The 13,088-nt window shown below is 53.9% G+C and overlaps 1 protein-coding gene across 9 annotated transcripts in view; it reads left to right on the forward strand.

The window, feature by feature from the left end:
• The window catches only part of SSBP3 (single stranded DNA binding protein 3), a 179,508-nt gene that overhangs the window by 151,153 nt on the left and 15,267 nt on the right, over positions 1–13,088 (forward strand). For 6 of the 9 annotated variants that reach the window (XM_034965692.3, XM_063601108.1, XM_034965705.4 and 3 more), the window contains 3 exons: positions 3,835–3,901; positions 4,003–4,079; positions 12,357–12,445. In XM_034965692.3, the coding sequence (XP_034821583.1) occupies positions 3,835–3,901; positions 4,003–4,079; positions 12,357–12,445 (233 nt within the window). The remainder of the gene's footprint in view (positions 1–3,834; positions 3,902–4,002; positions 4,080–12,356; positions 12,446–13,088) is intronic. The other 3 variants (XM_034965699.4, XM_063601112.1, XM_034965706.4) reach the window with 1 other exon arrangement.

A 13,088-nucleotide genomic window follows, 5' to 3' on the forward strand; every position in this document is an offset into this window, starting at 1 on the left:
GTCCTTCATTTTCTATTTTCTCTGACATGAAGGGGACAAATTTGGACAAGAGGAATTAGAGACCCAGCTTTTTGAGCAAAAGAAGGGATCCCTGGATACATCACAGATGAGGAAACGAAAGGTCAGAGTGGAGGAGTGACTTCCCAAAGTGAGCTGGGCTGGAGTTGATCTTGGTTCCAGCCCAGTGCTAATTGTACTCTACCCCACCCCTTTCCTCAGCTTTCACAGATGTAAGATTCCTGCCCCCATCTGTGTTTTTAACCCATCACCGCTGGGCCTGCTTTGCCGTGGCACATAGGGGCGCCAGCAGCAGCCTTCCCACCCAGGAGCTCTTCTTGGTCCGAACTGGCCTCTGCCAGGAAGAAAGGAGCTACTTCCTTATCATAATTGTGGTGGCCCTTCTTCTGGCAATTAAAGGATATGGAGAGGGGTGTGTATATTTCTACTCAGCAACTAAGCATGAGCAACCACTCAAGAGCAAATGGGGGATAAATCCATCATCTGTACTTTGTATTACACACCAGTTTTCCCAACCTCCCTGCCAACCACCCCGCCCCCCCGCAATAGAAATCTACACTGGGGCTGGGCGCAGTGACTCACGCTTATAATCCTAGCACTTTGGGAGGCTCAGGCGGGTGGATCGCTTGATCAGGAGTTCGAGACTGGCCTGGCCAACATGGTGAAACCCTGTCTCTACTAAAAATCCAAAAATTAGCCAGGCATGCTGGCGTGTGCCTGTAATCCCAGCTACCCAGGAGGCTGAGGCAGGAGAATCGCTGGGACCTAGGAGTCGGAGGCTGCAGTGAGCCAAGATTGCGCCATTGCACTCCAGCTTGGGTGACAGAGCGAGACTCCGTCTCAAAAAAAAGAAGAAAAAAGATAAAAAAAGAAATCCACACTGGTTTTCCAGTTTCCTGTGACCTCAAGAAATTTCTATCCTCCAAAGAGGGATGTTCCCCTTCCACAGGTATTGTCCCTGGGGCTTTCTTGAAGAGTGCCCTCGTTGGGGCTTTCTTGAAGAGTGCCCTCGTTGGGGCTGCCAGTTAACAGAAGCCCTGTGCCACCCGAGTTAGCTCAGTTCTCTCCTGTGACGGGTAAAGGGAGCCGAGACTAGAGGACTTGCTGGGGCTCACAGGCCATTATGAATGTGCCTTTTGGGTGAGGGGAGTGAGAAGGGCCCTTAGGGAAACAAGAAGCAAAGGGTCAGTGATGTGGCCTCAGGGTCTTACGAGGCCTGCCTCCCATCTGCCTCCCTGGCTAGAGGCTGTGCATAGAGAGTTGTTGTTTTTTCAAGTGCGGGTGGTTGGATGGGTGGTGACAGTGGAGTTCAGCTGGGTTTAGGAGAGAGTGGCTGGAATCCAGGGTTGTCAGAGAGCTCTCCCACACACATCTCGGCAGAGCTCCCACCTGGCAGGCTGGCTGTGCTGGCGGGGCAGGTGAGAGAGCACGCGGATGCAGCAGGGATTTGTCCGTTTCCTGGGCAGATGCTTCCTGTGCCTTGCCCCACACGCAGTGCTGTAGGAGAAGAGCTGGCCTCCGTCCAGGAGCCCCAGAGCAACTCGCTCCCCTGTAGGCCCCAGGGGTGTGTGCACAGCATGTAATTATGGTCCCTTATATGAGCCGTTGTTTTTCCTCCTTAAGTTTGAGGGCTTCAGCCCTCTCAGTTTGAGACCCCTTTCCTTGGTCATTGCACACCTTCTTCCCCTGATAGAAGAGGCCCAGACTGTCTGTCCCTGTCTCAGGGTCACCTCAGTGAGGGACGCGACCTCCAGGTCCCCTCTGAGCCTCTGGACAGCCCAGCTTTGCTCCTGGAGTTCCGACACATAGGAGGGTTAGAGGAATCCAAGGAGGAGCTTTCTCCAAGAATTGGTGGTCAGCATTGGGCTACCTGGAGAGAGTGACTGCCAAGCCCCATGGCTGCACTGTCAGGGTCGGATGGGGTGGTCCTGCACTGGGTGACTCATGACCCTGAAGGTCCCCCATCCACCTCCATGCCCTGGGATCCCCCAGTCCAGACAGCCTTAGAGGCAGGCCTTCCTGAGTCACCAGGACTCTATAAAAACCACAAACCCCCAGTGGGCAGACGCAAACCAGCCAAGTGATTCAGAGCTAGGGAACCTGGGGCCAGGAAGCAGGGCTGGGAGAAAGTGAGAGGCCGGAACAACTAAAAATCCAGGGATTGGAAAGACAGACGCTGAGCACCCCCAGGCAGACGGAAATAGCAGGTGCTAAATGCCACTTTGTGGGCCAGGTGCGGAGGCTCACACCTGTAATCCCAGCATTTTGGGAGGCTGAGGCAGGAGGATCACTTGAGCCTAGGAGTTTGATACGAGCCCAGGCAACATAGTGAGACCCCATCAATACAAAAAATTTAAAAACTAGCCGGGTGTGACAGCGCGTGCCTGTAGTCCCAGCTCTTGGGATGGCTGAGGCAGGAGGATTGCTTGAACCTGGGAGTTCGAGGCTGCAGTGAGCTGTGATCACACTACTGCATTCCAACCTGGGCAACAGAGCAAGCGACCCTGTCTTAAAAAAAAAAAAAACAAATACCAATTCTACTTCGTGAACATCAGATACTCCCTATGCCCTCACACAATCCTCTCGTACCTTAACCACACATACCCGCTCCCCTGTTCCATTCTGAAGCTAGGGAAATCAGTGAACAGTCTGTCCCTTCGCTTTCCACCACCTCGTTCCAAAACCGGTTTGAAGTTCACTATTGAGCTCAAGGAAGGAGAGCTCCCCACTCAGCCTCCCCCACAGCAGCACAGCCTGGGCTGGGGGCCCTTGAGGACAGACCCCTGTCACAGATGCCCAGCCTTTGATCAGCACTGACACCTGCAGATGAGGAAAGATGACCAGCCATCACCAAAGGCTTTTCCTCTCAAAGGCAAAAGCTCATATTTATAAAGCCCTAAGGGATAGGGTCCTAGAAGCAAACTTCCCCCCAGCAACTCCTACTCTCTTTTTCCAGTTGCAGCTGAAATAACTTCAGTCTCAAGTAAATTGCTTTTCATAGGGTTTCACAGCGGGTGGGGCAAGTGTTCACCCAGGAAACCCGTGGCCCCCGTGTTTACCTTCTCATTAGTAACCACACCAGCACCGCCGATGGCCCCAGCTCTGGAGCCGGGTTCTCGTCTAGTACCCCTGCCCCTCTCCTAGTGGCCACCGGTCCCGCCCCGGGGCTGGGTGGCATTTCCTATTGTAGAAGCTGATGGGATGTGACCTGGGTGCTCACTTGGCTCTGCAACCTGTGACTGGGAGCCCGCAGGCCTGTGACCTCAGTTTCCCCATCTCAATCCTAAAAGCCTCCTCATCCTCTTTTCCCCTTTAAATGGGGCTTCCTACAGCGATAGGATTTTAGGTAGTGGGTGTCTCAGTCCCCGTAATTTGGAAGTAGAGCTAAAATGAGGTATGTGTCTCTGAGACAAAGGCAAGATGGGGTTTGGGCAGAAGGAGGGAGTGGGCACTGCTGCCTCTGAGAGGAAGGTGGTTGGTGCTACAGCCAGAGCAAGACCTAGAGAACTTGGTCTCCTGCCTCACTTCAGAGCTCTGATAGGTACACAGACCCCCTACCCCAAGACAGCAGGATGAGGCGGTGGTTTCCCTCCCACAGAGCCCCCAAAACAACGCCACAGTTATAGCTAACACCACTTCCAGCTGACTGGTAGGCCCGGGGTAACCTTCTCCCACTGGCAGGCAGCAGAAGTCTCAGGGAGGCCATGAGTGGCTCCACGTGATCACACGGGGCACTGGGTGGGATAGGTAGATGCCTGTCCCCATGGCCAGCAGCTCCGGAGCAGCTCCTCAGCTTGTGTCTTGCATCTCTTTCAGCCTCCGGGAGGAGTTCCTGGGACACAGCCATTGCTGCCCAATTCTATGGATCCCACACGACAACAAGGTAGAGAGGGCAGGGTGGGCCTAGGGTGGCTGGGGATGCCAGGAGGGGCTCCTCCTCCCTCCACTCCTGCCATCCCATGACGCACCTCCTCTCTCACGCAGGCCACCCCAACATGGGAGGATCAATGCAGAGAATGAACCCTCCCCGAGGCATGGGGCCCATGGGTCCCGGCCCACAGGTAACCACCGCCTGTCTGTCCGTCTCCCTGGCCATCTGTGTGCACCCGCCTTCTCTCCTGTTTCCATGCTCTGTCAGTCTCCCACATCTCTCAGTTCGCAGGGGTGAGAGGAAGGGCATGGCCGCATCCCCTGCTCCTGTCCGCTTCCTGTGGCAGGCTGGCTTCACGCGCTGCCCAGGGCAGCCCCTTGCAGATGGCAGGCAGAGTTGAGGGCCCCCACCAGGGAGCTAGGAAAAAGGGGACAGCTGAGGCCTTCTAGTTGGCAGACCCTTTTGGGGTGCGGTAGCCTATCATGGGGTCTGAAGAAGGGCAGGGAGCTCCTGAACCCCAGAGCTGCCTCCCCTGGGTGAGGTAGACTTGAGATGGCTTAGGGCCACCATCAGTTGTGTCCCAGAGGCGGCGCAGATGAGTGGCCTTCCTAGCTCTGCCTGCGACTTAGCATGTGTCTGTCCTTGGATGAATCACTTTGACCTCTGTGGGCCCCAGCAGGCCTCAGTTTCCCCACCTGTTAAATGAGGACTGTGTCCGCGATTCTCTGGTGGGAGGGGGCCACGCTGGCAGGACCCCAGCACCCACTTCAGCCGGGATTCTTTGACCAGAGGGCTCCGCTGCCACAAAGGGCAGTTTATAAGCCATTGGAAGAAAGCATTTCAGGTGCCCTCACATACCTCTTACGGTCACAACAAAGTCGTCGCCCCTCGTGGTCAGCTCTGCTCCCCCAGGTAGGGGTGTCCAAGCAACAGGTGTTGGCGCTGACAGGTGTTCTGCTGTGGAACCATCTCGCTGCTTACCCCCCGCCCTCTGGGTGTTTGCACGTGGTTCTGTTTCCTATAGTAGCCGTGGCAGAGCGTTCGCGATGTTCCATCCACCTTGGGAATTCTCTAGCCCCTAACTAAAGGAAGCTGGAAGTCTGAATAAGGCAAGGGGCTTGTTCTCAGGTGTTCTTTCCCTTCTTTTCTGTTACGCCTGGAGTCTGCTGCACTGGTCACTCCCTTGGTTGCGTGCAGGTGTTCAGGCTCTGGGCCCCCTGCACTGGTTTCTGGGTCCCCTGAGGGTGGAGTAGTGCCCCCCCCATTCCCGCCCACACGTGCTCCCTTTTGCAGGGAGAGGCGTCTGCCCCACAGAACCACAGCCCTCTGCTCCATCCCAGAATCCGCCCCACAGAACCACAGCCCTCTGCTCCATCCCAGAATTGTATTTACAGCAAGCCCAAGCCACCGCTTTCTTCTCTGTGGTGGTTGGAACATCTGTGGTGTTGAAAGATTTTAGGGAGGTCCTTGTCTTCTGCCAGCCCCATAATCCTAAAAGGAAGCAAGCCTGCAGCAGTTGCAGCTCCAATATTCTGGTTTTGTTCCTTCCTCAAATCCTCCAAAGTTCGCGTTTCTGCTAGCTCCTTTTAAGCTGCCAGAGTGGCCCCTTCCTGCCTGGCAGCCGCCTGGAGCTGACCTCTGCAGGGCTGCCTGCCTAGGGAAGGGGGCAAGGGGCAGAGTAGGAGCAGAGCTTCCCCTCTCCTGAGTCAGATACAGCTCTCCCTCCCCACAGCCTAAGCCACACAGCAGTCACATTTTATTGGTGTAGAAATCAGCAGTGGCCTTGGATTGTCAGATGTCATGGGATCTGTGTGACTCAGGAGGATGGAATCTGAGGAGGGAAAATCGAATGCCACCGCCCAGCCCATGGATCCTCAGAGGCTCAGCGGCTGCATCTGTAAAATGGGAATAAGAACTGTGCCTGACCTGGAGGGCTGTTGGAAGGGGCAGGGTCCAGTGTCCAGTTCCTTTTTTTTTTTTTTTTCTTTTAACAGGAATCAAATTTTTTTTATTTTTATTTTTTAAAAATTAAAATATTTTTTATTAAAATTTTTTTTTAATTTTTAAAAAATAAAAAAAGTTTTATTGTTTTTTATTCTTTATTTTATTTTATTTTTTTGAGGGTTTACTCTGTCACCCAGGCTGGAGTGCAGTGGCATCATCTCTGCTCACCACATCCTCAGTCTCCCAAGTAGCTGGGACTACAGGCTCCCACCACCACGCCTGGCTAATTTTTGTATTTTTAGTAGAGACAGGGTCTTACCATGTTGCCCAGACTGGTCTTGAACTCCTGGGCTCAAGTGATCCCCCGACCTCAGCCTCCCAAAGTGCTGGGATTATAGGCGTGAGCCACCGTGCCTGGCCAGGTCAAGTTCTCAATGTGATGCTGGCCACAGGGTGCTCCCCCTAAGGAAGCTATTTTTGTGTTTTCCAACTTTAGGGACTGAAAACCAATGTTAAGACCTCTAGTTGCTTGGGTTTGGTGATTGCTTTTAATTTCTTCTTCTTTTTCTTTTTCTGGCAAAGTCATTAACAGTTTGTTAGGACCATTGTTAACACTGAGATTCTAAAGGCTGGGAACAGATGTCAGGCTATTTGAGAGCAGCAGGGTGTGCTGGCAGTTCAGGACTTCCTCTGGGTGTGGTGGATGTCTCATCATGTCTGCCCCTGACCCGTAGTCCAGCACACTCTTTGGCACACTTTAAAGAAGTGAGGGTCCCAGCGGCTGAGGCCCTGCAGTGAGACTCTCCTGGCCTCACCCAAGCAGTGTACAAGGGGTAGAGCTCCCCTTAGACCCTAGGAGTGTCTCCAGCGGGAGGGAGAGAGGCTCACCCGTCTTTATTTACGTTACACACCCTTGCCAACCTCAGGAACTCTGGAAGCCTATCTCCTGCTCTTTATTTTACTTTATCAATGTGGAGACCCTAAAGTGCTTCACCCATGTTTCCTATACTCCTCTGGGTAGGGTGAGTATTAAATCCCAGAGCCAAACGTCCCTTGAAGCAACCCAGGGTGTCTGCACTGGCCCATCACTGGGGTCAGGAAAGCCTGGCATTGATGTAGCACTGGGCCCGGACAAGGTTGATGGTGCAGGATGGATTACAGGGTCTGTGGTCACCTACGGCTCATCTTGGGCCCGGCAGAGCCTGGTGGTTTGGGACTCTGAGGTGGAGGGTAGGGAGAGGGCAGACTCTCCCTGTTCCCTAGGCCATTTCTGTCTCTCCCCTGAGGATGATGCCCTGTGGACAGGACAGGGACAAGCTCAGAACTTAGTTCTGGAAAGCACAGTCCTGACAGCAGCTCAGCCTGGCTGGGCCTCCAGTCTATCATCTGCAAAACGGGCAGCAAGTGATGGCCTCATGGGGCTACTGGAGGGTGGGCGAAATAGCAGCTGTGAAATGTTACTTGAAGTCCCCACATGGTGTCCTGTGGATCCCTTCCCCTTCCCGCAGGCCCTGAGCTTGTGGGAGGGAGCCCTGCCTACTGCCACAGCCCGGGCTGTCCGGAAGGGCGGCCAGCCCCTTCAGCATAAAGTAAGCACCACAACACACACAGTGCTGTGCTGAGACCAGGCTCAAAGGTGGGAGACCATCGGCATGTGATTCACAGCCGGGAATTAGATTGCTTTTAGCCAGTGACCACTCCAGAACTTTCTGAACAAAGAATAGGTACAGTGTGGTCGGTCATAGGGCTACTTTATTTCAAAACCGAATGGAGTGACATTGCATTTTGTGAGTCTGTGTCACATGTCAGCCTAAATGTCTCACAGGAACCAGCAATGCAGGCATCACCCTGTCCTTTGTCATCAGTGCTTCAGACAGATTTTACTCTGGTTTCGTAAAGTGCCAGTGCCAGAAAGGAGATAGTACTTCCACTTAGAACTCTTCTTTCTAAAAAGTTTTATGTATGTCAGTATCAGGTAGTAACCTCTTATCCTAGTGTTTCAAAAGTGAATTCTAATAGGACGAAGCTAAAACTGAGGGGCTCCTGGTTGGACTTAGTAGAGAGAATGCCAGCCCCCATCAGAAGTGCGGTGGCTCCCAGACCCCAGGGTGCCAATTCTGAGAGCCACCGACTTGTTGTTGTTTCTGGTATTCAGGCTGGGGCTGGAGCCAGGACAGAGTAGAATCAGGTCATTATCCTGGTTTGTCTGCATTTGAGAGTTCAGATGAAGGAGAATCCACAGCCCCTGGGACAATCCTATGCCACCCCCATCTCCTGGGGCTGATCCAGGGCCAGTCCAAGCTCAGTGCCACTGAGCAGAGGCCCCCAAAAGAGATGAGTGGGTCATTAATCCTGGTCCTGAGCACCCCGAGCTGGTGAGGAAGGAAAAGGGCCCCTTGAGCAACTTTCTCTGGTGGTCCTGCATGAGATGGCCAGGCCCCTGCTGCCCAGAAAATGGCTTGGACAGCCTCAAATCCACTCTGGTAGGTGAGTCCTAAAGACTAGGAGAGCTATCCCCTAAGGGAAATACAGCACTGTGTGGTCTCCCTTCCCACCTGCCTCCTACAAGATGCTTGGCTAAGAATGCAGACTCTGGGGGCCAGCAGATCCAGGTTTAAACAGTGGGCACCTAGAAAGCCCTTCTGAGGATGTGGCAGGAGGGAGCAGCAGCCACCGCCTCCAGGCTCCAGCCCCAGACAGCTGCTCGGTCCCTTCTCACTGTGGACTTGGCAGAGTGCAAAGCTGAGACAGTGGCCCCTGTGAATGTGGCCAGCCCCACGGCTGCACTGGAGGCTCCTGCCCTCTGCCCAGCTGCCCCTGCCCCTGCAGAGCGGTGCCAATGGCAGAGGGATACCTGGTTGGTAACCAACCCTTGTACAGCTTCACCGTCATCACCTCCAGCCACGTGGTGCTGCAGGCAGGCAGGCAGGAGCTGGCCAAAGAGGGAACCCGTTTCTGCTGAGTCTGAACTTCTGGGCATTCCTGCCCTATGTGAGAAAACTTCCCTGCAAACCAGATTTCAGCCTGCTACTCGCTCCTGACATCTATGTGGCCTTGGGCACGTCTCTGGCTTTCTGGGCCTTCAAGTTGTCATCTATGAAATGATGAGGTGCAAGTGGCTCTCCAGGGTCTGTGCCTCTATAGGCGGCAGGACTGGTGGAGAAGCTCCCTCTAGGAAGCTGCCATGCCGGTTCTTGGAGAGGCTCCTGAAGGCCAGGCAGGGTCAGGAGCGGCAGGATAGTGCACTTGGAGCCTCCCAGCTCAGCGCTGCGTACTGCATGTCAAGCGGGCTCTATGGAGTGAGCACCTACTTATCATCTCCTCTCACCCCACTCCGTGCTGAGACATACCAGGCTTCTGCTCTTGTTCTGAGGTGCAGGCCTTTCTCTTGGATGGGAGAGGCGGCTGCAGTCCTGGAAAAGAACTCCATCTGGAAGACCTCTCTAGTCAGCTGGGCTGTACACACAGTGGAGAATAGGCCTGGGGAGGTGGCAAGCTGCTTGTCCTGGAGCAGCAGGTGGGGAGATGAGGCTGAGATTTGTAGAGGGGATTAGAAAGGTCCCTTTGAGACCCAAGCTTCTGCAATGCTGCGGTAGCATTAAGGGCTTTGGTGTTTGTTCTGCTGCTGACGTCCCAAATCAGTGCACACCTCCTAGGGCTTACGGGGCACTTCAGAACCATTGTTTCATTTGATCCACTGGAGACCTGCAAGGTTGGAAACACATGGGGCTCTTTGTCCCCATTTTATAGACAAGGCAGCACAGCAGAGGGGATTGTGGGTCTAAAGCCAGAGCCATGCTGCAGGGCTTCACCCCAGCTCAGCCACGCACAACTGCACAGTGGGGTCATTCTTCCTCTCTACCGCAGTTTTCTGGTCTCTAAAGTGGGTGGAGGAAAGGGGTCATTGTGATGATTTATTGTAGGCAGTGCACACACAGTCTGTGGTACATGTGGGCATGGAATAAGCACTATTGTCATTTGGTAATTTGCCCAAAGTCATCAGCAGGCAGCCAAGCCAAGGCCAGCCTTCCTGTGTTCTGACCTCAGGTCTCGAGTTCTGCTCTTCACCCTGTGGTAGTAGTGGGCTTGGCCCCAGCACATTCCCACAAGGCTGCCACTGTTTGCTTGAAGCCCATGCCCTGAGCAGCCACAGGGTGAGGCGGGGCCTGCCTTCTCTGGCTCCGGGTCTGGCTCTTTGTCAGCCAGCCTGGTGTTGCTCCTGAGATCATCTGCATCCTGTCTGGACATCCTTCCAGACTCCAAGCCTCCCTGTGGCTGAGCAAGCGGAGCAGGTGGCCCCAGGGTGGTGAGATTTGGAAGATGATCCCTGGATGCAGAACCCACCATCAGCCCAATATTGGCTGTGTGTGTGTCAGGCTCCAGGTCTCCATCTTCCCATTCTGTCCCCCTTCCCACCCGCCTCCCGCCAGTTGCTTGGCTAAGCATACAGAATCTGGGGGCCGGCAGATCCAGGTTTAAATCCTAGCTGTCCATTTGCTCACTGCAACTTGAGGCAAAACTTTCTCCCTCAGACCTTCAGTCTCCTTTTCTGTAAAGTGGGAACAATCCCAGCCTCCTGGAGTTTTCACACAGATCAAACAAGAGACTGTACATAAAGTATGTCATGCACTCAGTAAAGGGCAGTGAATGCTGGCTGTTCCTTTGCCATCAAAATTCCAGCAACCTACTTCAAGTTCTCCTACAAGGGCAGAGCTTAAGCTGCAGCCAGGCTCCCTTTGGTCTTCATGCATTCCCTTCTTCGGTCTTTCATTGATTGCTTCAGTGCCGGCATAGTGAGTGCCAGTCTGTGCCACTGGGTGCATGGGGTGGGGGGTATATGATCATCAAGACACAGCCCCACCTTCAAAGGGCACTTGGAGTCCACTAGGAGAGATGGGAGATGGACAGACACGTGGCCATGATCAGACCCAGTGTGGCATGGTGGCGGGGGAGGGAGGTTAGAAGGCATTGTGGGAGTAACCGGGGTGGAGCAGTCAGCCCGAAGGGGTGGGGTCAGGAGGGCTTCCTAGAGGAGCTGCTCTTGGAGCTGAGTATTGGAGGACAAGTAGGAGCCTGCCAAGCAGGGAGCAGGGAAGCAAGGCATGTATGACTGCAGGGAAAATGACACTTGGAGAGAGGGTCACGAGCAACACTGGCCTGGTTATATAGCAAGAGATGCGCATGATACGAGGCCTGGTGCCTGTGACCCACCCCGCTGTGCCTCAGTGGGCCGTCCTGAGCTGAATCTGGACTGCTGGGACTTCGTGAGTTCTGTGTAGACTTTTCTCTCAAACATTGGCTGGGCACAGTGGCTCACGCCTGTAATCCCGATACTTTCGGAGGCTGAAGTGGGAGGATCACTTGAGCCCAGGAGTTCGAGACCAGCCTGGGCAATGAAGTGAGACCCCATCTCTACAAAAAAATTTAAAAATTAGCTGGGCAGGCTGGGTGCGGTGGCTCACACCTGTAATCCCAGCACTTTGGGAGGCTGAGGTAGGTGGATCCTGAGGTAAGGAGTTCGAGACCAGCCTGGCCAACATGGTGAAACCCTGTCTCTACTAAAAATACAAATACCAGCCCAACATGGTCGTGGGCGCCTATAATCCCAGCTACTTGGGAGGCTGAGTAATAAGAATCGCTTGAACCTGGGAGGTGGAGGTTGCAGTGAACCGAGATCATGCCACTGCTCTCCTGCCTGGGCAACAAGAGTGAGACTTCATCTCCAAAAAAAAAAAAAAAAAATCATCGAAAATTAGTTGGGCATGGTGGTGCATGACTGTAGTCCCAACTACATGAGAGGCTCAGGTGGGAGGATTGCTTGAGCCCAGGAGGTCAGGGCTGCAGTGAGTTACGATTGCACTGCTGCACTCTAGCCTAGGCAACAGAGCAAGACGCTATCTCAACAAGCAAAACAAAAAAAACCTCACACACACATAGTGATGATCCCTGAGTGCAGAAATGGAGTTTTCTCCGGCTTCCCAGCATCATGTCTGTGGAGGGCCTCTGATGCTGACACATGGGTGGGGTAGGACTACCACCTGGACCTGGGGCAGGTTGGCGTGTCTGTATGTGCCAGGCCTGGGCCTGCACCAGCCTCGGGCAGGCTTCTCAGGAGTGCCTGCTCCCATCCACATTGACACTCACCCCTCGCCTCCCTGCCTCCTCACCTCAGAGCCTCTCAATGGGTTCCAAGACCAAGTCCATCCCCTCTTACCCGCCTGAGCCCAGGGGGAAGGTACAGGATGACATCATGGGAGCCCAGAGGGCAGCGGCTTGCTGGATAGCCACATGTTTTTGAGAACTTCATCTTGAAAGCTCCTGAAAATGCACTGAATGTTGTGACTGTCCCTCTGTGCTGGCTTGTCATTGTGGTCCCTGTGACTTGGTTCCCACCCGCCCCACCGTTTTTAAAAGAATGTATTATTTTTTCTTATCAATCCTTTTCACAGACTAACCCTCTCACTACGTTTTGTCTGTTTGTTTCTCCTCCCTCCTCCTGTCTCCGGTTCCCTTCTTCTCATAGACTGACCCTTGGTTATCGTTGCAGAATTACGGCAGCGGCATGAGACCACCACCCAACTCCCTCGGCCCCGCCATGCCCGGGATTAACATGTAAGGCAAAAACGACCCGGCCCGTGGCTCAGAGTCCAGGTCTTCCCCCACCCTCTGCCAGCACCCTGGGAGACTCATGATAAGGGGTCATTGCTGGTACCTCTCTGGACCTCAGTCTCCTCATCAGTAATATGAGGATATTGATGATCCTGGTGATGAGAGCTCAGCCTCATAGAGTGCCTCCGTGTGCTGGGCACGGTTCAGGCATGCTGCGTGCATCAGCTCACCTCATCTTCATGATTACCCTATGACGTGATGATTTTTATTTTTATTTTTATTTTTTTTGAGACAGAGTCTCATTCTGTTGTCCAGGCTGGAGTACAGTGGCACAATCTTGGCTCACTGCAATCTCCGCCTCCCGGGTTCAAGCGATTCTCCTGCCTCAGCCTCCTGAGTAGCTGGTGTTAACAGGCTCCCGCCAACATGCCTGGCCAATTTTTGTATTTTTAGTAGAGACGGGGTTTCACCATGTTGGCCAGGGTGGTCTCGAACTCCTGACCTCAAACGATCTGCCCGCCTCAGCCTCCCACAGTGCTAGGATTACAGGTGTGAGCCACCGCGCCCGGCCTGACGCGGTTATTATTATAACCCCCTTACAGATGAGGTCACCAAGGCACAGAGAGGTGAAGTAACTTGCCCAGGC

The sequence above is a fragment of the Pan paniscus genome, chromosome 1 (genome assembly GCF_029289425.2).
Source record: "Pan paniscus chromosome 1, NHGRI_mPanPan1-v2.0_pri, whole genome shotgun sequence".
NCBI classification, from domain to species: Eukaryota; Metazoa; Chordata; class Mammalia; order Primates; family Hominidae; genus Pan; species Pan paniscus.